A 24,604-nucleotide genomic window follows, 5' to 3' on the forward strand; every position below is an offset into this window, starting at 1 on the left:
AATACCAGATAAATGAGAATAAAGAAATGAAATAATCTGTACGGGAGACATGTGTTAAATTAACTGTCATTTTATATGCACAACTTGGATTTTTTTGTACTATATATTCTTGTATTGGTGTTTATACATAAGAAAAGGAACTGACTGCTTCTTCCACCTCTGCATATTAAGACTTATTTATGAACTTGCTTGTTCATGATGCTGCATTTACAGCACTAATAGCTAATAGTTAAATTGTGAATCCCATAGAGTTGAATTAATCAATTAGCATCATGTGCATTTTACAATTGAAACAGAGCTGTAGCCATTGGGACAAGTCCGCTGTCACTCGAGAAAACCTCCAGTAAATGCTTTAATTGTATTTGCAGCTCGGGGACTGTCCCGCCTCCCGAGCGCTCTGATTGGCCGTTTTCAAGCGTTGCTTGAATTCCTCGCTCTCTGATTGGTCGAGAGAGCTTTCTGTTTTGGTCGCCTGCCAGCGGCCCCGTCTGGAAGGGGAGGGGAGGGGAGCCGTCGCCGTCTGCCTTGCCTTGCCTTGCCTTCCGCTTCTGGGGCTGGATTGACACACAATGAGGAGCCGAGGCTGGGGAGACGCTCCACAAACGCCGCCGCTGCTGTAAATAAATAAATAAATAAATACAACAATCACTGAGGCCGGGAGAAACATCACCATGGAGAACCAGGTACAGTGGCTTTGTGTCTCCTTCTGGGATCTGAACTTTTTTTTTTTTTAAATAATGGTTAAAAAAAATGGCAGCAGCAGCAGCAGGAGAAGCAGGAGCAGGAATGAATCCTCTGTTCTGGTCGCCAGAAGAAAAAAAAAAGGAAAAAAAAACGCTCCTGCTCCTGCTGCTGCTGCTGCTAATGAACTCGTAGTTGTTTGGCTCCGGAGCTATGCTATGCTAAGTGGGCAGCGCTCATACATCGGTATTTACCGCTAGCTAGCTAGCTTCAATGAACCACCACCACCACCGCTGCATAGCTAGCTTCAGTGAACCAGAGCTGCTGTAGCTACACAAAGAGATCCACACCGGTGTGTTTGCTTGTTTGTTTGCTTGTTTGTTTATTCTGCAGTGTGCTGTGTGTGGGAGTGTGTGTGTTTGTTTTTATTATTTAAAAAAAAGCACATGCACTCAATTAAAGAGTACAGAAAGAGCGAGGGTTTGTGTATAGCTAATGGCTAATGTTAGCTGTTAGCCGTTGGCTAAGGGGCTAAGGAGCCGCTACAAGGCGCCGGGGAAAAGATTTGTCCTCCCCGGGTTGGAGGGCTGCAGAGGCGGCGTGGTGGTGGTGGTAATGCCGGTGGTGGAGGTGGTGGTGGTGGTGGTGTCTCCATTGCCAGCGGCCCTCTCAAAATCTCAACATTACACTTAATAATAAACCCAGCAAGGGCCACATAACTTATGTAATTAATATGTATACATCTGTATTATTTGCCCCACCACCCCCTCTCCCCACCCCAACAGTTGGTTAATGTTAAGTGCAAGTGATTGTGGAGTAAAAAAGAAAAAGAAAAAATGAAGCATGGTGGAAAAGCTGAGAAATTCAGTGTGTGTGTGTGTGTGTGTGTGTGTGTGTGTGTGTGGCAAACGTTGAACTTGAATCTAGTCATGATGACCACCCAACCAACCAACCACTCCTCCTCCACCTCCTGCTCCTGCATTGGGCTGGTCATTTTACATTACACAGCAAAGATACCTAGATTTATAAAGCATAATTTTAAGGAGAAGCATGTACCACTTTGATGTTGCAAGCTCATGCCTTCACATGTTTTTCTTTCATGTGTATACATTTGCACACACAAGATTTATGTCTTCGTAAAAAGGCTGCATAATTTGTTTTGCAGAAAACTGAAAAGTGGGTAAACCGAATTACATATCTGCAAGCTGTAAGGGAGATATGGCTTCGGAAAGGGTAACTCTAAATGCCTGAGGTTATTCAGGACTATATTTCAGATGGGTAGGCCACACACACCCATGGAAAGTGGCTCAGCCACTTTCTTGGAACTAGTCCCCATTCAGTGTTGGTCCCTTTGAAGTTTTAACTAGATCTCTGAATGTGCATCCAGAGGAAGTCTTCTGCTGCGAGTTAAAACCATAGTCAAGTTGTACTTCAGTCATGAATGTTACCTGTGTTGCATGTGAAAGATGCGTGTTAGATCTTATGTTCGATTTCCAGTTTATTGGTACATAAAGCGAAAAAACAATGAGCCTTGCATTAACCCTAACCTTCATGAATGTAATAATGTTAAGTTCTTGTTAAAACAATTTGGGAGAGGTGTTAATTCAGCTTCAGGGTTTATGACATTGTATTGTATTGCTTTATAGTAGTAGTAGGTATTATTTTATGTGATAGTATAAAATGAACTGCCACTAGGTCGTGTTTCATCGGCCCTCACTCATACAAGGTGAAGGCAATACCCTTCATTTCGTACTCCCCACACAGTCATTCACTCACCCCATTTGTAATACTCACCGTTTTCCTCTGGTGCTGCAGATAGGCTATTTTTGACCTCCCTGTGGCTCCGACAGGATTGACTGCTCTCCAATACAAGTAACTCTTTCCTCTCGTTTGATGTCATCCTTCAGATATTTGAGGTTCGGTTTCGATGAAGCATTCAGCCCCGAGCCGACAGATCCATCAAAGCCAAACTGCTTTGCTGTCACAGTTGTAATTGTTTGTTTTGTGTGTGTGTGTGTGTGTGTCTTCTTCTGGGGAAACTTTCTGACTTTTCATTTCACCCATTTATTAGCTGGAAGAGATTAACACGGTCATGAGGGGTGTTATTTACATGGCAGCTGGGAGTTCATTGTTTTCATGGGAGCCACTGTGTCTGCCAAAATTTGTATTTCCCCTCAATCAGAGCACTGTGTATGAGAAAGAGAGAGAGAGGGAGAGGGAGGGCATGCATGCACACATCATGTCAATGTTAGTGGCTTTGTTTGATTTGTTTTTGTATCGTCTGCATTGCCTTTAGTCAAGGATGGATAAATAAATGCTCTGCCACCAGACATGTTGATCGTCTGATACTGGTGAACCTGAATGAACAGGAAACAGAGCCGTTATTTTCTAGATATGTGTCTGCAGGGTGTCGTATATTTTTCAGGCAGTTCGATTAATATCCATCTCTATCAGTCGTCAGTTTTTACCCTGAACCTCTCAGGTGTTTGACCACTTGCTTTGTTTTGCAGTTTCACTCAATTCACTTCCAGTTTCTCTCGTGAAGGGATCAATCGGTTACTGTATTCGCTGATCGACAGAAAAGCTTTTTAATTGGAGCTTTGTTTTGTGTTTATATCGTTTTAAATTCAAATCATCTTGGTTATTGCACAAAACAAGACATTAGAAGACAAGACATCACATTAAAAACTTTTGATGTCACGTTTCAGTATTTTCTGCCATCAAATAATGAATCAAAAATCGTTAGGATAGCCTTTATTAAACAATTAGTGTTAATTGTAGCCTGAGGTTAGTTATTTTCTTGCGGATTAATCAACAACTAATTTCACAATTTGTACTTTGTTAAAAAATGACAAATATTGCTCTCTTCTAGGCCTTTTTCTGGTAAATTCAATATTTTGTGTGAGAAAAGAAAACACTGATAGATACCACTGATTAATAGGGAAAATAATCATTAACTTGCTGCTGCACTAGTATTTTCCCTAGAGCTGAAACAATTAGTCAATTAATTGATTCTTTGATTTGCTTTTCTCATGCTCATGTTTCCTGCGTGGAAACGACTTGTTTGAGTTTATTGTTCCTGTTATTTTTTTTATTGCAGAATCACTTTTCCTGTTTCTTTTTTTCCTTTTTTTTGGAGGGGTCGGGGGGGGGGGGGGGGCTCATTATCATCCAGATTTTTTCTGTTGTCCTTATCACATTCCTGATTTTTGCAGACGCCTCAGGGGGAGAGGGGTGTTGATGATTGGAGGGGTGGGTTGGTGAGGTGGTGGTGGGCTGCACGGCTGCTCACTGTGGGTGTGGTGGAGTCTGGAGTTTAAGGGCATTACTGCCACAGAATGGCCGGGCAGAGTGCCAGGCAGGGGAGGTGTGTGTGTGTCTGTGTGTGTGTGTGTGTGTCTGTGTGTGTGAGTGTGTGTGTGTGTGTGTGTGAGTGTGTAAGTGAGCGAGCTGGAGAGTGCCAGACCAGCTCATCTCAATCCTGTCCCCTCTAATCCCCCCACTCAGTCCCAGCTCACGAGCTGCTCAGTGCCGGGGCCAAATCCCCACATTCTTCAGTCCTCCCCTGGACATAAAGTGCCTTTCTGTCCCCTCTCGTCACCCACCCACCCCTCGGTCCTTTTTTCTGCGCTCCATCTCCATAGCCTCTTCACTTGCTATGCCAATCACCACCGCCGCTGCAACCAGCACGGTGTCATTTGCGTGTCTCGTCGCAGTCATTGTTCTTGGCAGAGCAAGCGAGCGAGGTAGCCCAGCAATGTTGCCCCTCTTCTGGACAAACCTTTTGAGATCTGTCCGACTGGGCGGCCGCCATGGGCCGGCTAATCACTCCCCGTTCCACAGGGAGCGTCTCGACACCAGACCGGCTTTGTGTTGCGTCCAGGGCCGAGTGTCTGTTCGGCCTCCTTTTCCTCTTCACTGTTAAGTCCAAACACTTCAAAATAGAGATTTGGCGGTTTTTTGTTTAAGGTGGAATCAGAAACCAATGAATAATGGGGCCCTTTGGATTAATCGCACCACTGGTTTACACTTGTATGTTTCAAGGCGTTTAGAAAAAAGTTTTCAAGAGCATTGGATTAAAAAGTCTTAAATTTCATGAACACAAAACTTTTTTTCTCGCCAGCTTTAGGCGCTAATTTATCACTGGAAGATCCTCAGTGCTGATGTTACAGACATCTGAGCTTAGATTTAGTTATTTTATAATTAGTCAAGTCATAGTTTATTTATAAAGCACATTTACAACAACCTCAGTCGACCAAAGTGCTTAACAGTTGTAAAATACAATCATAAACACTATAATAAAAACAAAACAAGGAATATTAATCGCTCAATTAGTTAATCATTCATCCATCCCTTTTTATGCTGCCTGTCCAGCTCCAGGTCTGTTTGTCTAATTATTAATGAATTATTTGTATTCTTAGGATATGCTGGGAAATAATTGGGAAAATGTGAATTAAATGTAAATGAATTGATTTTTTATTTCACATTGCATTTGGTAAATACTTCTAGGTCTTATCCTCTTACTGGGTTTTATCTTTCTTGGGGCAGTATGACTGGGAAATGAGAGTTGAATCATATTTTGTGTTGATTAATTTATTCAACCTCGAAAGAATTAGTCATTTTGCATTCGCAATTGTTATGTAATTTATTTGAATTTCAACTGACTCAGCTGCTCGTATATGTTTTTTTTGTGTGTGTGTTATTACCGGTAGTCAGAAAAGAAAATCTACCTCTAGCGTTTTCATTTCGAGAAAGCAAGAAAACCATGTTCAGTTTAAACAGGAGCAGAAAAACTTATGGCATTTATTTGACCTTCTTCTGCTCACCACAAAGTGTTGATAGTGGCAGAAAAATATTTTTGCTTCTACACTATCTGAATAAATCTGTTGCTTCTCAAGCTTGCCCTTGAAGTTGATACTATACCTATTTTTTGCTCGTGTATATGCTCTCACGCCTACAGCCTCCCAAGTATAGCAGTATAAAATATACAGCCTGTGACTCTTTGGTTTCTTCTCGTCTGTTTGCAGTGCACGGTGCAGGTGAAGCTGGAGTTGGGCCACAGAGCTCAGCTCAGGAAGAAAGTGACATCAGAAGGTTTCACCCACGACTGGATGGTGTTTGTCCGAGGGCCAGAGACCGGCGACATCCAGCACTTTGTAGAGAAGGTTGTCTTCCGCCTGCACGAGAGCTTCCCTAAACCCAAGAGAGGTGAGACGAGGAGATGATAACGTGTGAACACTCTTTGCTCTTCTTGTAACACATCATGGTACATTTATTAATATAGAGTGTTTCATTCACAAAGGGAACTAGAGATCATCACACCGGTCTGAAAGCCTGTCGACATGTTGACCCATGAGTCCTCAGTCATTAGTCATTATCACATTATTACACACGCACGCAGCACTCGTGGGTCAGACGACCACACCCACGTTCAAACGCAGCCTTTATGAGTCGATTGTCGATGACACATCTTTATAAGTTTTATCACAGCATCTCGCAAAATATACGAAAAAAGAAAGAAAAAACACAGACTAATAGAGGAAAGCGTAGGATGAACATGTCATGTGGATGATTGCCAAAGTACAGATAGATAGATAGATAGATAGATAGATAGATAGATAGATAGATAGATAGATAGATAGATAGATACTTACTTGAATAATCCTGTGCAGGAAACTACAAAGTTATGGCAACAGCAACATCTAACATTCATCGCATACAGGCAGTTAATTAATATGCAGTGTGAAAATTGTGGCCAGTATAGATGAATAATATCTACGTATATTTATATTCTAAGATTTTCCGAAGCTTTGACATGTTTCTAAATGGTAACTTTTATATTGACAACAGGTACCATTGTTGAAATAATGGCTTCATGTGAAACTGTCAGAGACTAGTGATGTGTCTGCAGTCAGACTGTTTGTTCTGCGCAGAAATCAAAATACTGAGTTAATGACTAGATATGACAAAAAAAAAAGCACCAAATTATCACATGTGTTACGTTTTAAGTGTAATTCAGGTATAAAGACTCATAATAGTGGCTGATTTAATTATATATGTATCAATTAATCCACTAATCAATGCAGCTTTAGAGGATCAAAGGTGTGTAAAGTCATGTAATGAAAAGTTTGTATCAGTGTGATGTTCATCACCTTCGTGTTAGTGCATTGTAAAGTTTGACAGGGCCACAGTCGTCAGATAATGTCTCATTTTGCAAGAGACATTAGAGTGTTTTAGTTTCTTGGAATTAATTTAGTTAATTAAATGATGAGCGTTTCAAGGTCGGCCGCGAAGGGAGCTTGTCGAATCCCTAAAAGAAGCTCTGCCTCTGCACAAATCTGCCTTTTCATTTAAGGCCATCAGGAACGGAGCAGGCTCCCTGCTGCTTTGAAAACATAAGTAGATTTCCATATTTCCTCCTGTGACGCCAAACAAAGGATTTGAAGAAATCAGTCTTGTCAACATTAATTTGATACCAACTCAGTATCTCAGAATATTTATGTGTAATGCTGCTTAATGTTGGGCACAATGGTTGAACATTGATTTTATTCTCGAGTGTATTGTATTCAGTGTTTGCCGTCATTTTAACTTTTATCATTTGTATTTGTTACGTTAGTGTTACAGCAGTTTTTGTCTACATGCACAGTAAATGCAGATTGTTATGTTATGTTAAACTTTACTACGGACTCGGGTAATAGTAAAATAATACAACAACAATACACACAATACATATAATAAGTGAAGGTGAAAGCTAAAAGTTCAAATTCTTCATCGTTTAACTATATCTATGAGATTAATGTTTTTTTGTTTTTTTACATGGTCCTGACAGAATCTATGAACTAAACCGGTCGATCATTATTTCAGTTTGCAGCTCTATTTTTAAGAGCGATCAGAGTGTGAGAACAGTGTAATGATTGATTATTGCCATTGGCACGTCTTTGTCTGTCTCCAGTATGCAAGGAGCCTCCGTACAAAGTGGAGGAGTCGGGCTACGCAGGCTTCCTCATGCCTATTGAGGTTTACTTCAAAAACAAGGTAAGATACATTTGGACACAAATACTCAACTGTGGGCTGCTGACATGTTTATTATTGATCATGTATTGATAAAACAAACAAATCTAGGCCGTATGATATATATGTGAAAGCAAGAGCAGGACGTCTCCAGCACGTCTTTGTTGCTAATTTGTTGTCCATTCAAACTTTAAACTCCACCGAGTGGAGGAAAATGATCTAAAGACTCTGCTGTTTCGACAGGCTTTTAGTTAGTGGTGGGTTTTTATGACAACTTTTTTTTGCTTTCATGTTCTTATGTACCTGTTTTTAACTGTGTGTCTTTGTTTTATACCATGTATTCTGCTCTTTTCTGATTTGACTGTGAAGCAGTTTGTGAACCCCTTCTGCAAAAAGGTGCTATAGAAACAAAGTTTACTTACTTACTTAATGTTATTATGCAGTCTGCTAATGAAAACAAACAGACATGTAACATTGTGTAGTTATTTACTTATCAATAAGAAGAAAAGTCGGAGCTCTTTGTGGAGCCAGACCAGTGTTGGCTCCGCAGTCAGGCTGAGAGAGAAACAGGGACTTTGATTTATCTGCTAAAAGCGGTCTGCACGGCAGAGAGCAACACAGAAATGGTCAGTAAAGACATTGACTGTAAAAACTTGGATGTTTTGATGACGATCCACCGGCCAACCACAGTCAGAGCCTGTAACATTTTGCTCATCTCGTTCATCTTAGCTAAAAAAAAAAAAAACGTGGCTTCTTCTTCTCTTTCTGGAGGAAATCCTGTGTAGCTGCTTTCTCGTAAGAAGCATGCACCAAAGATATATTTTTATAAACTAGCTTTTTTAATTCCTCAGTGTCTCGTAAATTAATTTTGATGATTCCCTGTGCAAATTATTCTCCCACGTATGGTTTTTTGACCATCTTTTCTGTGAACTGTGAAAAATGAAAACTTAAAATCTAAACAGCTCCTGAACTACACATCTTACAGAGACAACTGACGCCATATTCTTTTAACCTTGACATGAGGAATTGGTAGAGATGGAGATTGCCATAATGAAATCATGTATGGTACATAAAAACTCAAATAAACACAAAGAAAGGGGGAAAAATGGCAAAACCATTTTATATTTTTACTTGACTGTGCCGTCCTCAGTACTGTTGACGGTCACTGTTTCCTTATGAACGTGCAGAGGCCATTGGTTTAACACAGAGGTGCTCATGAACAAGCACATGCACTAACATGGATACACAGCCAGACCAGAAACCAAAGCAGAGAAACCTGATTACAACACGCAGACAGAGAGTGTGACTTCCTCTCTTTGCAGATTTCATCATTCACACTCGCTCTGCTCATATCTTTTATATATGTAACCTTTTAAATAAGTGGAACTAATGTTGAGCGTAACTCATCGACTGCAGTTTGAAGTTAAAGGACAGATTGAAGCCTCATTTGGGTGAGATAAATGTTACAGGGAGAATAAAGTATTCACTGCGCTGCTCAGTAATTTAACTCATTGTGCCAGACTTTATATATTAACCACTGCACAAAATAGTCTGAAATAGACATTCCCCAGGATCCAGGAGGACTTTCCTGCAGGAATCAACCCATGTAAACCAGTTTAATCCTGTAATTTGATAAAGAAAACCGAGTCTCCCTTTTACTTGATGTGTTTGAAATCAGGTTACCAGGAATAATCCGATTGCTTGAGTACGTATCGGGGGCAGCGATGGTTGAGGCGCTTTGATGGGAGCAATATTTTTGGTGAATGGTTCCTCATTGGGACAGATGCACGTCCACTGAGTATGTTCGATTATGTTAGTGAAACATTTCTTGGGTGTGGGGGGACATTTCCCCCTTCAAGTGAAACAATTAAAACATGCACACCCCATTATACTGGCACCATTAAGTCTCTGTCAGCCATTGAAATGAATCATGAAAGAAAAAAAAAACACTTTACCCTCACTTCAAGATAAAGACAACACTTAAGAGTTATTGTGCACATTAGTGGACTATAGTCTCCTGCTAGTCTTCATCATATTAAAACACTACGTACTCCTTTTGTGTGCAATTAACTTGTGCACAGTGGACGAATCTGTCAAGAAGATCAAGACAATACACTCCAAAGGAAGCATGAGGAGTGTACGTGTGCAGCCATTAATCCACGTTTAGAAGAAGACATTTCGTTTATAAAGTCTCTGAAGAGTATTTTGATACCTTTTTCCTTGGCTGTAATCGTCCCCTCCCTCCTACAACAACCGCAGCTCATGTCAGGAATGTAAGTTGCGTCTTATCAGTGTGTCTTTCCTATTGACCGAGGTGAGAGTTCATGTGTTCAGCTTTTATCTATTGTTGTGTCATGTGTGGGTTATTGAAAAGGAGATTGTATGGCTGAATGGACAGGAATGTTAAAATGACACACAATCAACTTCATTTTTTTTATGTAATTGCAGGAGGAGCCAAAAAAGGTGTGTTTCAACTACGACCTGTTCCTTAACTTGGAGGGAAACCCTCCGGTCAACCACCTACGCTGTGAGAAGCTCACCTTCAACAACCCCACCAAAGAATTCAGGAGAAAGCTGATCAAAGCTGGAGGGGTGAGGCCACGAAACACACCGTCTGGTTGACTTAACTCATTGCTGAGTAACTAACTAACTATTAGTCCATCTGAGACAATAAATCATCAATCGTCTCCTCATTCTGGGTATTACACTAAACTATATGGAAATATAAATTCATTTTCCTCAAAATATACCAGACCTGTCTCTTCACCGATTCCAATCTAAACATTATCCTAAACGCACGTTGTCTGCACGCTTTAAAATCTAAAACACTGAATATAGTTTCTTCTAAAAAAAAAGCTATAAAACGTAATTGACGTCTTATATTTCATTTACAAAAGTCTTGCATGTTGTCTCTTGCCTGCTCTGGGGCAAGAGTACCATCTTAATTTAATCTCTTCTCTCAGTCTTTTCTCTAAATTATGTCCTAATTGTAAAAGTATCTGATCGGTTGATCCTTAAATAATTGAAAGTTTTTGATTTTCTGTATTGTTAAGAGTTGCCAATATGCTTCATGTGCCCTGTTAAGCCTCATTTGGTACAAATTCTGAATCATATGTATGTATTTGCGTCGTGAAGCCCTACAATGTGTTTTCAGTCTATTTTTTGTAATTGTCTCAGTTCAAATCGTCAGGAATATTTCCCATCCGTGGTTTCATCTCCTCTTAGTTTATTCTCACCTATTATAGCCTGTATAGGAACGCCATCTGTTGCACTACCTCCAGTTCCTGTGTAGGAGGGATTGCACAGATTGAAATGTGTTTTTTTTATTTTTATTTGTGCAGCTTGGTAATAACTCTTCAAACAGGGCAGAGCTAACACTCTTCTTGATGCAAAGTTTGTCCTTCGCTACATATATTCATCTGTTGCTTCCTACTGGTAGAATCTGCAGCAGATACAATAACCTTTGGAGTACATTAATTTTAATGAATCACATCCACTCTTGAAGTAATACTCATAAAAAGAAGTAGATTTCATTTTACAACATTCAAATTTTATCCTAGAGAGAAACTGATCATAAATTAATGGATTTTACTTGACGATTGACCCCAAGGTACTTCATTGATTTCAATTATTGGCCAAGTCAGTTTTATTTCTCTGATTGCTCGGTCTGGTCCGTTATGAAAAAGTAGGAACCCCTTGAAAAAATCACAGCCTTGCTTCTACCTGTTTCTCAGTTTTATGACACATGTCTCCTATGACACAGTCTACGGGAGAAATAATATTGCCTTTATTGTCATTGCATCACAGTAATATACAACGAAAATTATTACGAGTGCTTCTCGTGTAAGGTGCTTATAAAAGTAACATTTAAATACTACAGCAGCCGTTCACACACATATGCAGACATACTGTAATGTACGTGTTAATAAATAGTTTAAAAGAAAAAAGTATATAAAAGAGTCAAACTTTTGGAAACAGAGGCGTCCAAAATTCACACAATCCTCCTGTGCACTACATGGAAATGTACTGTTTATATTAACACCGATACTGTGTTAACTGCCGTCTCTTTATTTCCAGGTGTTGGTGGTCCCAGAGGGAGCTGAAGCCGTGTCCAGACCCAGTCCGGATTACCCGATGCTCCCCACCATCCCCCTCTCTGCCTTTTCAGACCCCAAGAAGACCAAGACCTCTCATGTGTCAAAGGTTCGTTATCTTAACTAAACATAAAATAATCCTGGCTGCCATAACCATCGTCTTATTGGTGAGAATATTTAACCAGCAAGTCGCAACTTTATTGATTAAATGATTCCAGTCATTTTTAATTAAAATTTAGATTTAAAAATAAATAAATACAGCGGTGTAAACGTCTTAATGAACATAGTATACCCTGAACCAAATCATTAAAATCAGTCTACAGTCGGAGTTGGCTCACTCAAGCTACTAATCATTACCAGCTGTTTTCTTGAGCATCTGTATGCATGTATGCAGAATTACTCATCCTGCTTATCTGCCAGGAGAGGGGACATATCAGGAGAAAACAGGAAACTGATCCCCAGCTTACATTTTCCAGTGTTGCCACTGTTGTTATTATATCATCCATTCCTAAGCCAGAACAGTCGTCTTTGTGCGTGACTCAAATGAAATGGCGCTGGTTGTTTTATTCACGTGGACGTCCGACAGGCAGTTTTGTTTTGAGACGCAGTTTGATTTAGGGTAAGTAACAAAACTTTTAAGACAGATTGGTGCCTGGCCTCAGGTTGGACTGATGGTAAACTGTAAACTAGATTTCATCCTTCTTCTTTTTTTTATTACAAAGGAAGACGTGTTTCTTGAATCGATCTTATTACTGCGACAGCCCGTGGGTGTTTTGCTGAGCTCCTGCTTGAGGCAGATAGATAGAGGACTTGGTTTCATCCTGATGTGTCCATCTAGTGACAGAAAAAGTAAATGAGTGCTTCCTGTGAAGACTCGGTCACACACATGGCTGCTTTCTCCATGTCTCTGAATTTAATAAAGTCTCTCATGTGCATATTGAGTTTAATGCATCCGTTTGAAAAACCTGTTAAACTGTTTACTGATACGTGGGAGGACAGTGTGGAAACATCATCCTATCATCCCCTCCTCCCTCTCTCCCGTCTCGCTGTGCCAGGTACAAGCCTCTGATAACAGCCGCTCCTGTGCCTCGTCGGGGTTTGTTTACACATTTACCTCCGTTTTTAAACCGCAAATTTTAAGTTTGCTTTTTGTGTCTGACTGCTCTCAGGCCAAAGATTCAAATGACTACAGAGGTTCAACCAGTTTAGTCCGTCGGGCCACTTCCTCAGTAGTCGGTCCAGACCGGACCGGCAGTTGGCAGCGGGATGAGTGTGTACATAGGTGTAGTGTGTCCTTGTCACTGTTGAAGTGGTGTGGGATGAAATGTCTTTTTATGATCAGCAGCAGTGTGTAGTATTGTGTGTATTGTGTGTAGTGTGGTGCTGGAGACGCCTACTGTAGCCAGAATGTGATTGTGTTACATCAGTGTAAGATACAGCCTGGTAACTTAACAGATGTGTAGTGGATATGGTTTGACCCATAATTACTGACCCTATTAATGTTTAATAATATAATAATGACTATAATATATAATAATGACTGAGTACAGTGGCTCAGAACATCAATATGTTGATTTCATTGATTGATTTTAGTATTTATTCAGTCACAACAACTGTCAATGTCAACACTTCAAACATTGTCAACAAGGTCGTGACTGAAAGGGCAAAGAAGGAAACATGTTTATATTTATTTATGCCTCTCCTACATAGCAAATTGAGCAAATTAAGCTACTATTCAGCATTTTTACAATATAGGAAAAACAAACAAACAAACATAAAAAGCAAAATTTAACCGGGAAAAAAAGACTACAACCAACAAAGTTAACAGTAATTAAATACAGGAGTTTAAAATTAATCATTAAATAACAGAGAGAGAAAAAAGAGAGAAAAAAATCATTTGTAACCTTCAAAAATTGCCCCACATACCGGTACCTTTTTTTTTTTTTTTTTTGTGAAAACCGAAAATCAGCTGAACATGTTGATTTATAGTTGACATTTTTAGCCACTGAGCAGCGCGGCTCTATGGTCGACTATATCAGTCATGATAATTTATACAAACATTCATTCACGTTCCCCAGAGGAAGAACGCAGACGACTTTGATCCCAGTGACTCTTCTTCTAGTGACACCATGAGGTTTTGAGTGAAATGTCTGCACAATAATCAGATTATTGCCACGTAGAGTGCGATACAGACATCCATGTATTTTTTTTTACCTGTCAGGAGGATGAATTATTATAACTTCCTTGATCCTTCTCTTTTCATCTTAGGTCACCATCAGGTCAAAATGTCAGATCTGTAACACTTCACAGACGCCTGCAAAATTAATAATGACATTCCCAGTGGGTTTGGTGTTTCGTGCTTATCAGCAAATGTCAGTTTGCTAACATGCTAAAAGATAAATAAGTGTTATACACAATATAACTGATAATGGAGCATGTAAGCATGTTTTAACTGTAAATGTGCTGCATTTATGTAGCGCTCTTCTTCTAGTATTGATGATCCCTCGAAGCTGCTTGTTCATAAACCAGAGCTGTCAGAACGAACTTCGCTATTCGAACAGAATTCAAATTATTATAAAATGAGAAGATTCAAAGGTGGAAACTGACGTCCGTTGCCCGATTATTCAGCTGGGGAAGTGCGTCTACGTGTTCCACACTACACACACACACCTTTATTTATTTATTTATTTATTTATTTATTTAGAATCCGCAGACCACTTGCATGCTCAACTGATCAACTGCAATCCGTTGCACCACTATTTATATCATTTCGATTTCCCTTCTTGAAGTTTTATATTGAGTTGCAAATATTACATAACAGATTTGGTTGTAATACCCTTGAGTGGACGCGGGACGTAATAATAAGCTGGTATAGGTGTATACAATGAGATAAAAGAAAAACGTTAGAAAATTTGAATATTTAAAATAAGAAGCATTAGAAATTTGAATCTGATTTGGGGGGAAGATTGACAGTCCTATCATATACATATTCATGACGCACCTGTTCACCTGTCACAGCGGTCTGATGTTAACATTTAGAGAGAAAGAAAGAAATAAAGGTTTAGGTTCATGTTTTTCTCTTTACAGCTTTTTTTTTTAGCTAATTTGAGAAAGTGATGCAGTTTGAAGTTCATACCAACTAAATGATTATATTACAGGGTTGACTGGCAAGGCCTGATTTAGGAACGATGTCTTTGAACTCCTTGGCGAGGTCCTGGAGCAGCTCGGCCCGTTTCCGTTTTATGGGGCCTTGAGTCTGGCGTCTGAGGAGTAAAGTGTCACTGACAGTTGTTGTTGTTTTTCTCTCTGCAGGAACCCAGCAAAGAAGGAAGTGGTGGCAGCAGCAAAGGACCCAAACCACACAAGCTGACCAAGGAACATCGCGAACGGCCCCGAAAAGACTCTGAGAGCAAAACCACGTCGAAAGGAGACAACGACAGAGACGGGAGCAGCAAGAGCGGCCGCGATCCTTCCTCTTCCTCATCCTCGTCTTCGAAAAAGCCGCCAGAGATCAAAGTGAAAGATGAGGTGAAGGTCCTGCCCAAGGCGGCATTCAAGGAGCCTAAACTCACCCTGAAGGAGTCGAAGATGGAGGGCATGTCCCCAAAAGGAGGGGGGGCTGGGAGTGGAGGGGGTGGCGGCGGGGGTGGGGGAGGAGGGGGAGGAGGAGGAGGAGGGGGAGGAGGGGGAGGGGGAGGGGGGCCTGGGCCTACAGAGTCCAAAGCTCCAGGGAAACGGCCCTCCACCGTGGAGTCTCCCAAACCCAGCGCCAAGAAGCAGAAGAAGGCCAGCAGCTCCGAGGGGCCGAAGGGGCCGGCGAGCGGCGGCGGCGGCTTCACGGGGACTTCCCCTCGCGTCTCCTCGTCTTCCGCAGCGAGCCAGCCCTACGCCGAGAAGAAGCCCCCCAAGGAGAAAGGTCGCTGGGCCAGTAAAAGTAAAAATGACACGCAGGAGCTGAAGGAGCCGAAGAAACCGCCAGAGTCGGAGGAGTCGAATTCAGAGGACGAAGCATCGTCGAAGTCAGAGGTAGTAATAATAATAATAATAATAATAATGATAATAATAATACATTTTATTTATAGGCGCCTTTCTGGACACCCAAGGACACTATACATTGGTTAAAACCAGCACAACACAAACAATAAGAACAATGGGGAGTAAACAAAATATAAAAATGATGATGGGAAAAAAAATTTGGTTAAAATTAGACAGAAAACCAAGAGCCAGAAAAAGTGTCTTCTTTGATTGTTACATTTCATTTAGTGGTGCAAATAACTATTCTCATTATCTTTTGTTTCTTTATCACATAAGACAAAGGAAAGAAAATCCCAGTTTTAATTCCAGGTGTTGGCTCTTTTAACGTGACACTCGCTCCAGAGGTCAATAACACCTCGACCTTGAACTCAACGCCGACAGAGCTCATCAGTCTTTTTTTTTCTTATCTCACCAACCTTCTGTCCGTCTCCTTCCTCTCTCCTTGACTGGTCATTTGCTTCTCGTCCTTCTCGTCTCACAGCAGTCGGCACCTTCCAGTCCCTCCAACTCCAGCTCCAGTTCTGACTCCAGTTCAGACTCGGACTTCGAGCCGGGACAGAAACCAGGGCAAGGTACAGTCAGTCAATATTTAAATTGTTATGTTATTGAATTTAATGACGCCTGACAATTAAAGGACAATTCTGGGCAAATCCAACCTGGGGCTTTAGTTTCTTAATATTTTAGGTCTAAAAGAATTAATATATATATTAATATACTTTCTCCTGTTATGCAGTAGCTCTGTCTGTCCTCACGTCGCCACAGTAGCGTATAATGGGAGTGGACGGATCTTGCGCTGTTTACATCCCACAAAACAGCAATTTTTCCCCCACAGACAACGTCAGATGGATATTCAAACATACACCGAGGGGTTTGTTTACTTCAAGAAAGCCGACATGTTTGTAAACGGAAGTCTCGCGCAAGAGTCAAGTTGACGTCTCGGTATGTTTATAGGCAGGATAAAAAGATATCCAGACTTATTGCTACGAAAACGTTGTGCCTTCCAGTTGATATTCCTTTGTAGACAAAAGAAACGGGAGCTTCAGATGACCTGTAAACATACTTACCCCTCAACTTGACTCTCACGCGAGACTTTGTATTACAGCTCCGTTTTATAAACATGTCGGCTTTCTTGAAGTAAACAAACCCCTCGATGTATGTTTGAATAGTCATCTGACGTTGTCTGTAAAAAAAAAAAAAAATAGCGATTTTGTGGGATGTAAATACCAAACAGCAGAAGATTTGTCCGCTCCCATTATACGCTGCTGTGGCGAAGCGGTGACAGACAGAACTACTGGATAACAGGATCAATTAAAAAGAAAATCTTAAGATTCATTCTTTTAGACCTAAAATATTACAGGGTATCCGCGGATCCTTAAAAAGTCTTAAATTCATGTATCTAAAATGAAGGCCTTAAAAAGTATTAAACTTATTAGAAAATTCTAAGATGGTCTTAAATACAGTACTCAATGGTCTTAAATTCATGGATTAAAGTTCTCCGTCGCCACAACGGATTTCCGTCAGTGGGAAAAATGAGGGGGGGGAAAAGGCTACACGTGTTTTTGTTGTGGTTTACTAATGCTGCTCTCAACCAGGTCGGTAATTTCTCTCGCTAATCAATGAAGGAAAAAAGTAAGAGTGTGGGGGATATTTTTCGCACTGATGACTTACGCCGGAATATCCCTTTAAGTTTCATTCACTCCAGCCATTCTTGCCTTGTTGTCTTACAATGATAGGAACCTCAGTCAGTACTCAATGTGCTTTTTATTTTTTTTTTATCTGAAACAAATGATCCCTTCATGTTCTTCTCAGAGTACATTTATGTGTTAAAATCACAAATTTTGCATCTCAATAAATTAGAATATATATATATATATATATATTCTAATAATTTACTGAGATGCACCAGAATAACATGGAAAACTCTATTTCCAGTAGTTCAAGTCAAAAAGCCCCCACCAAGTATTAAGAGCATATAGATGGACAAACTTATCAGAAACATTCCACAGTCTACATTTATTCTAATTCATTGAGTTGCACCTGTATGCCCTCCTACAGCCTTCTGGTACTCATTTCAATACTTAGAACTGCTCATTTTTCCATTTGTCCTTGAGTAAAAGTTGTGTGAGTGATTTCAGTGTCAGTCACAAGCAGACTCCTTCCTTTCTTCCTTGGTGCTTTTTCTAGTTTTGTATTGATTATCAGCTTGTTTACTAATAACAGACAACAAGTAAACTTGACTGATTGTCAATGAGGTTGTACAGTGGGATCCCCAACCATCGCTTAAATATTTATAGGATTTTTTAAATTTTTTCGGTCTTAAATTTAATTCAAGGTGGCATTAAAAAGGTCTTAAAAAGTCTTGAATTTGACTTGCTGAAACCTGCAGAAACCCTGGTTTAGTATAGATGCTGGTATTGCCAAAGGTGAAGTGTTGGTGTTTTTACTGTTCTCCAATGTAAAAATGGGTCACGTTTGACCCTTAACATTATTCAAGGCTTAAAGCCATCTGCCTGTTGGTTGCCAGTGAATTAAATAAATAATATGTTCCATAAACATTTTTAATTTCGCTCCCCAATTTCTTTTTGTGCCCCCCAATTTTTTTTTTTTTCACTTTAGGCGTGCTCCTTGGGGAAAATGTTATGGTAGAGCCCTCGCTACCGCAAATGTTCAATGAAATGCTCCTGCGACGCTTCATTGTGCTTTATTGAATGTATTTTCAACTACAAACAAGCCTAACACGCAACTTATATATTGCAATCAATTTTTAATTTTGTGACTCCGCATTTCTTTTGTACGTTTTTTATTTGTCATGATAGGTCTTAAATTTCATCCATAATGGTCTTAAAAAAGGTCTTAAAAAGTCTTAAATTTGAGCTGGTGAAACCTGCAGAGACCCTGTATTAGGAAACGACAGTAAAGCCCCAGGTTGAATTTGCCTGGAATTGTCCTTTAAGACCTGTATGCTGTGAGAAAAAGCTGTCACTGCTGCAGACAGGATGACATAAAGATTTGTGTATAAAAGAGAAGAAGGGTATTTGTTCCCCTTCTCTGTGTGTGACGGAGACTTAATCAGCTTGGATTGAGATTTTCCAGATCAATATTGATCGTTTGTGTGATTCTGCCTCAGGGCCCCTACGATCCATGGTGGAGGAAATCCAGTCGGAAGAGTCGGACGATGACGACAGCAGCTCAGAGGAGGAGACCCCCATCAAGACCAACCCCCCCAACCGCGACTCCCGGTCAGTTCTCCCCTTTAAGACCCTTTTGAGACTGAGGGGATTACGGGGCTGTTGTCAGGCAGAAGCTGTGATCCAAGTTTAGAAAGAAATTGTATCATTGTCACCCACCGGCTGATTTAGACCTTGTTAAGCAAAGACTGCACATAAAAAAACATCAGAAATCAATTGCTTTTGCCCGTTTTCACAAATCAATTATTAAGAAAGAGATTATTTTCTTTCTTTTGGACACAAGTGTTCTGGTCAAAGCTTATTGTTTTGCTGCGTTTCCATACAAGAGAGCATATGGACGGTTGTAGCTGACATCCAGATTTTGCACAAATTATAGAATCAGCATAAGAGAAGATGAACTGGTGCATGTTTCCATCCACTATTGTTATTTACTGTTGTTGTATTTGAGGCGCTCATCTCCGGTTGGAGCCATTAAACCCCTGTGGAAGAGGAGGGCGCTGTGAGAGAGCGCCAGTCAGGCGGAGAAAAGAAACAATGCGAAAACCATGATGGAAATATGACATGTTGATTTCGTGCACCGATGTGAGGAATGTTACAGTCCGTACCAACGCACACAGATGTGCCGTTTCATCTGCAGCCATTTTTATTCGCTTCTTGGACTTTTAAATTACATGTTTTATGTTTTGCCCTGATTTATTTTCCCTGGTTTGTTTTCATTGCTTTCATTTTTTTGGTCATGTTTCAACTTCTTATTTTGAATTCTTTAACGTTTTCCACTCAGGTTTTTGTTTTGGACACACATTGAAATAGGCACACACAAAAAAAAACAGCTGGATGAAAACAAACCATCTGCTTTCATGTGTGTGTGTGTGTTTTTATTAATAGTAAATCGTTTCACTGCAAGTCACCTGACGTTCATCTGACATACTTCCAAACTGATATCATTAAGATTTCATGCAGCAAATGTGTCAGATTGCAGGCGCCTTAATTCTTCTCCGCCAACCTCAGAAGTTCTTTAATGTCAAATAATCTGAGTATAATATTGCAGAGTTGTTGTTTTATGAGACCGCTGGCGCTGTGTTCCCTGCAAGATTTATGCAAATGAAGCCCACAACTCAAAAGGATTAAAAATCAAATAAATCTCATACATAAATCTCAGACACATCAGGGCTCCAGACTAACTTTTTTTTTTTTACCAGGAGCACAGTGGCCCTCTAACTTAAACTTTTAGGAGCACAAACATAAAATTTAGGGGAAACATCGTAAATCAACTTGCAAAGCAAATATTCACATTTCCTTTTCATTCATGATCCTCACAAACATTAGCCTGACACCTGTAATGACAGATACCAGATTCTTTGAGTTGCCTCTTCCATGTTTCACCAGTGTCAAAACAAAAAAAAAAAAACAGCAAATTTTGTTGGTTGCACATGTGCAAGTCGATGAAAACTACAACTACAATGCTGAGCCGGTGTGACAATGTGTTTCTGTCCGTCAGTCTGTGTGTGATTGACCTCTGAGTCCGACCTCGCCCTTGTCCCCCTCTCAGACTCAGCCTGGACAGTGAGAGTGACAGCAGCGACGGCTCGCACCGCCCCAGTCGAGACCCCGCCCCGCCCCCACAGAAACACAGCTCGTCTAATAACAAAGTGAGTCACACACAGACCTCTCATTTTACTGCCTATTTTCATTGACATATCGACGGCGGCTGGAGTAGTTTGACTAGAAAATGAGCGTTTAAACCCACACATGTAACATTTACTGTCTGAGTCAGAGTGGGACCTACTGTTTACAATTCTGGTTTTACTTGTCTATAATAGTATTACTGTGTTAGTGTTTCTTCATGCTGTATGTAATATGAATTCTTCAGCTGTCAATACGATCTTAGGATTTTCCTGAAGCATTATATGGTCTAATAACGAGGGGAAATTTGTTCCATGTGTTTGAGAGAGCCATTTCTGAGTAATGCTGTCAAAACAAAACGCTCCAACTCTTTTTGTTTAGACAGAAAGGACTCATTTAGGATTTTTAATAGATGATATATTTTTAATGGATATTTTTTAATGTTCCCTCCCTGTGCAAAATAGCCTGAAACCATTTGGCACGCAGACGTGGAAACCGCAGTGTTTCAGCCCTGCACCAGGCTTCCACTTACATTTCAGCTCCATTCACTGTCACTGGTGTCCCAGATAGTCTCATGGTCTCACACCGCTGCCTCTGTCTCTTTTCTTTGTATCCTCTCTTTCTCTCTATATACGTCTCTCCCCTCCCCTCCCTCCCCTTTACCTCTGTTCGTTGTCTCCGTCTGATCTCTGCTCTGCAGGTGTCGGGGAGAAAGAGTCCAGACTCCTCGTTTCGGTCGGAGAAGGTGTTGAAGAAGGGATACGACAAGGTAGGAAGGGTAAATCAAACTTTTTTATGTTTTTAACTCTCGCACCAACACGCACACATGCAGCGTTTTGTCATCGTTCAAGGAGAACATTAATGAGCCCAAGATGCGGTAATGGACAGTGAACTGATCCAAATGTGCAGACGAGACTGCGACCCGTGATCCCTTTGAAAAGAAATCCCCTCTTCCCTCTCAGTTACGAGATGATTTAAGTGGTGATAAAGCGAAACTCTGGTAAACTGATCCTGTTTCTTTCTTTCACATTAAAACATATGCTGGGTGTAATGGATTTTATTGAGCCGCTAAATTACACAGTGACAAAAGGCAAAGAAAGGGGTCGACTTTAGGGTGTAGTTTTAAAAGCAAGAAAGTTTAAAAGTTAAACCTCAAATTGCAAATGTAAAGTTTATCTTTTCACTTTCAGATATTTCCTGCAGCACTTGGAACAGATCAGTTCATATACAATACAAGGAAAAAAACCTTTAGGCAAAGTACACTTAACACATTTGCGCAGTAATGTATATAGGCTCTTTTATCAGACGGTTAGGAAATGGGGACAACATATGAAATCCTTCTGCAGAGTTTCCCTTTGGAAAAATTTGGTTAGCTGAGACGCTGAGTGCTGCCCACATCGACTCCGGATTTTTAACCAAAAGGGCTGATGATCGTCTCTGCTTTTCCCAGCTTCCTCGTCACATTGGGACGCACTGCTGGGACTAATCACTGTGAGGCAAACACACCATGTAATCAATCAATCACTCCGCCGTCTACCGAGCTGAATCGGACAAATCCTGATGCACCACATCTCATTATCGCCGTACTTAGGCAGATGAGTCATTCAATACAGCTCCTCAGTGCGTCACTCTTCCGCGGGTCGTTTTCCTTAGAGCTTAATTAGCCTTAAATTATATCTCACAAGAATTGTATTTCATAACTATGTCTGACATTAAAGCAGAGGATCTTTGATTAGACCAGGTGAGCCACAGCAGGAAACCCAATCTTTAAAAGGCCGTTATACGCCATGAAACGAGTTTGAAGGAGGCTCAAACGACAAAAGGCCAAGTGGCAATTTATTATTCAATCACCCAGATAATTTCAGCCTAATAATTAGAAATCAATCATTTTTTTTCTGCACTGAATCTTGACAAACGTCTCCTCCTCCTCCTCTTTTCTGCTCTTTAACACCATGCCGAGTGTGTTGACACTCCTGTCTAACTTCCTACCTGATCCCAGCAGGCCTACACGGAAGAACTGGTGGACCTCCATCGCAGACTGATGGCGTTAAGAGAGCGCAACGTCCTACAGCAGGTGTGTGTTCACGCCTCCCTTTTTATTTTAATGACCCATTGTGTCGTATTGAATGGTAACTAGGGATGTCACGATTACGTGTTTTCACAATTAATCGCGGTAATAAAATGTCACTTTGCAAAAGAGATCATGTCGGAACCAAACAGGCAGATCAGTGCAACACGCAGGGATCGAAAACAAAGTTACACAACAACCGTATGTGTAACTTTGTTTTCGTTTCGTGTGAGTTGCAGAACAGAGACAACGAGCCCGAATGGTAAAACATCTCGCCAGTCTGTAAAACATGCACGGAAAACTGAATTGGTAGGAATTTAAATGTTAGTGTGTCATTTGTAAAAAGAAAAAAGAGAGAGAAGAGAAAAGATTAAAATAAACTTAAACATTTGTTGTAGATGACAATTAATGACTTGAGTATTTCAAACACTTCCCCTGGAGGATTGATTATTGGTCCTATATGAGGCCCCGTCCACACGAATACGCGGCTTCACCGAATCCGATCTTTTTCTTAATCGTTTTGAAAAAAATCTCCGTAAACACGCCATCGTTTTCAGAAATATCTGCGTCCACACGGATCCACTGAAAACGACCCAAAACGCTGTAGTACATCCTCCAGGCGTGTGTGGAGCGGGTGGAGCGGGTGGAGCGGGTGGAGCGTGTGTGGTGCTGTTGCGCTGCCACACATAAACACTTCAGACAGAGAAGAAGATGGGAAGTCCCCGCTGAAATTCAATAGAAGAAGAAGTCCCCCGCTGTCTTCAAACCATGATTCAAACTCAAACATGGGATTAAATGTTGACAGGGACGGGGCGGTGTTTAGCTCAGTTGGTAGAGCACCCGCCCCATGTGTTGAGGCTATAGTCCTCGCTGCAGGCGGCCCCGGTTCGAGTCCCGTGTCGGACGGCCCTATCCTGCATGTCATTCCCCCCATCTCTGCCTCCCATTTCCTGTCACACTCTCAACTGTCCTATCGAATAAAGGCATGAAAAGCCAAAAAAAATATACAAAAAAAAATGTTGACAGGGAGTCGTGTCAGAGTAAATATGACGATCAGTGATGATTATACAGACGCGATTCCGCCGCAGCGTCTGAGCGACGCGACGGCAGTCGGCCGTTGTTGTTACGTCCCGACTGTGCAGCTGCTGCAGCGGTGTGTGTGTGTGTGTGTGTGTGTGTGTGTGTCTCAGGTTACAGGTAGAGCGGCGGGGGGTATGACATCATCGTTTCAGAAAAAACCCGTATTGGCCGTCCAGACGAAAACGCTGGGGCGGCGTTTTCAAATTTTCCCACTCTGGGACCCGTTTTGAAAAAATACCGTTTTCACCCCCTGAAAACGCCGTATTCGTGTGGACGCGAGGCCAATCCGATAAAGTTTTTATCCGGATTCGAAAAAAACGGATTCGTACTTCAAATATTTTGTCTATATAATAAATAATGTAATTGTGATTTGGCTATATTTGATTTTATACATTTATAGTGTTGTGAAATTGATTAATGCATAATAATATTGATAATCGTCATACCGTGATTATTTCTCTGATGATAATTGTACCAAGAAAATCTATAATCGCGACATCCCGAATGGTAACTGACATTACTGTACACAAGTACCTGAATAAAACTTTATTAATGACACCACAGAAGTTGGTGTGAGTGGTAAAAGACGATAACTGACCTTTCTTCTTCTCTCTCCGTCCGTCAGATTGTCAACCTGATCGAGGAGACGGGCCACTTCAACGTGACCAACACCACCTTTGACTTTGACCTCTTTTCACTGGACGAGTCCACTGTCCGCAAACTACAGAGCTACCTGGAGGCGACGGCCACGTGACAGGAAGTGGAAAGCGGCGTGGTGTGCGACGCGGGGAACGCCTGCAGCGACGAACACGGCGGCGGCAGTG

At 40.9% G+C, this 24,604-nt stretch overlaps 1 protein-coding gene across 4 annotated transcripts; it reads left to right on the forward strand.

Annotated features, from left to right (window-relative positions):
- Positions 1-492: 492 nt before the first annotated feature.
- mllt1a (MLLT1 super elongation complex subunit a) lies at positions 493-24,604 on the forward strand. Of its 4 annotated transcripts, none has more exons than XM_085774823.1 (12): positions 493-683; positions 5,709-5,889; positions 7,634-7,716; positions 10,141-10,284; positions 11,770-11,895; positions 15,099-15,812; positions 16,306-16,393; positions 18,949-19,060; positions 20,559-20,658; positions 21,333-21,401; positions 22,635-22,706; positions 24,406-24,604. In XM_085774823.1, exons 1-12 carry the CDS (start codon positions 672-674, stop codon positions 24,532-24,534), a joined length of 1,830 nt encoding a protein of 609 aa, XP_085630949.1. In that variant the 5' UTR covers positions 493-671; the 3' UTR covers positions 24,535-24,604. The 4 variants fall into 4 exon arrangements, with proteins under 4 accessions (XP_085630949.1, XP_085630947.1, XP_085630948.1 ...); XM_085774821.1 differs by having other exon boundaries at positions 494-683; positions 21,333-21,410; positions 24,406-24,603; XM_085774822.1 differs by having other exon boundaries at positions 496-683; positions 16,303-16,393; positions 24,406-24,602.

Source organism: Trachurus japonicus, chromosome 4, assembly GCF_045865225.1.
Source record: "Trachurus japonicus isolate A0001 chromosome 4, Traja_1.0".
NCBI lineage: Eukaryota > Metazoa > Chordata > Actinopteri > Carangiformes > Carangidae > Trachurus > Trachurus japonicus.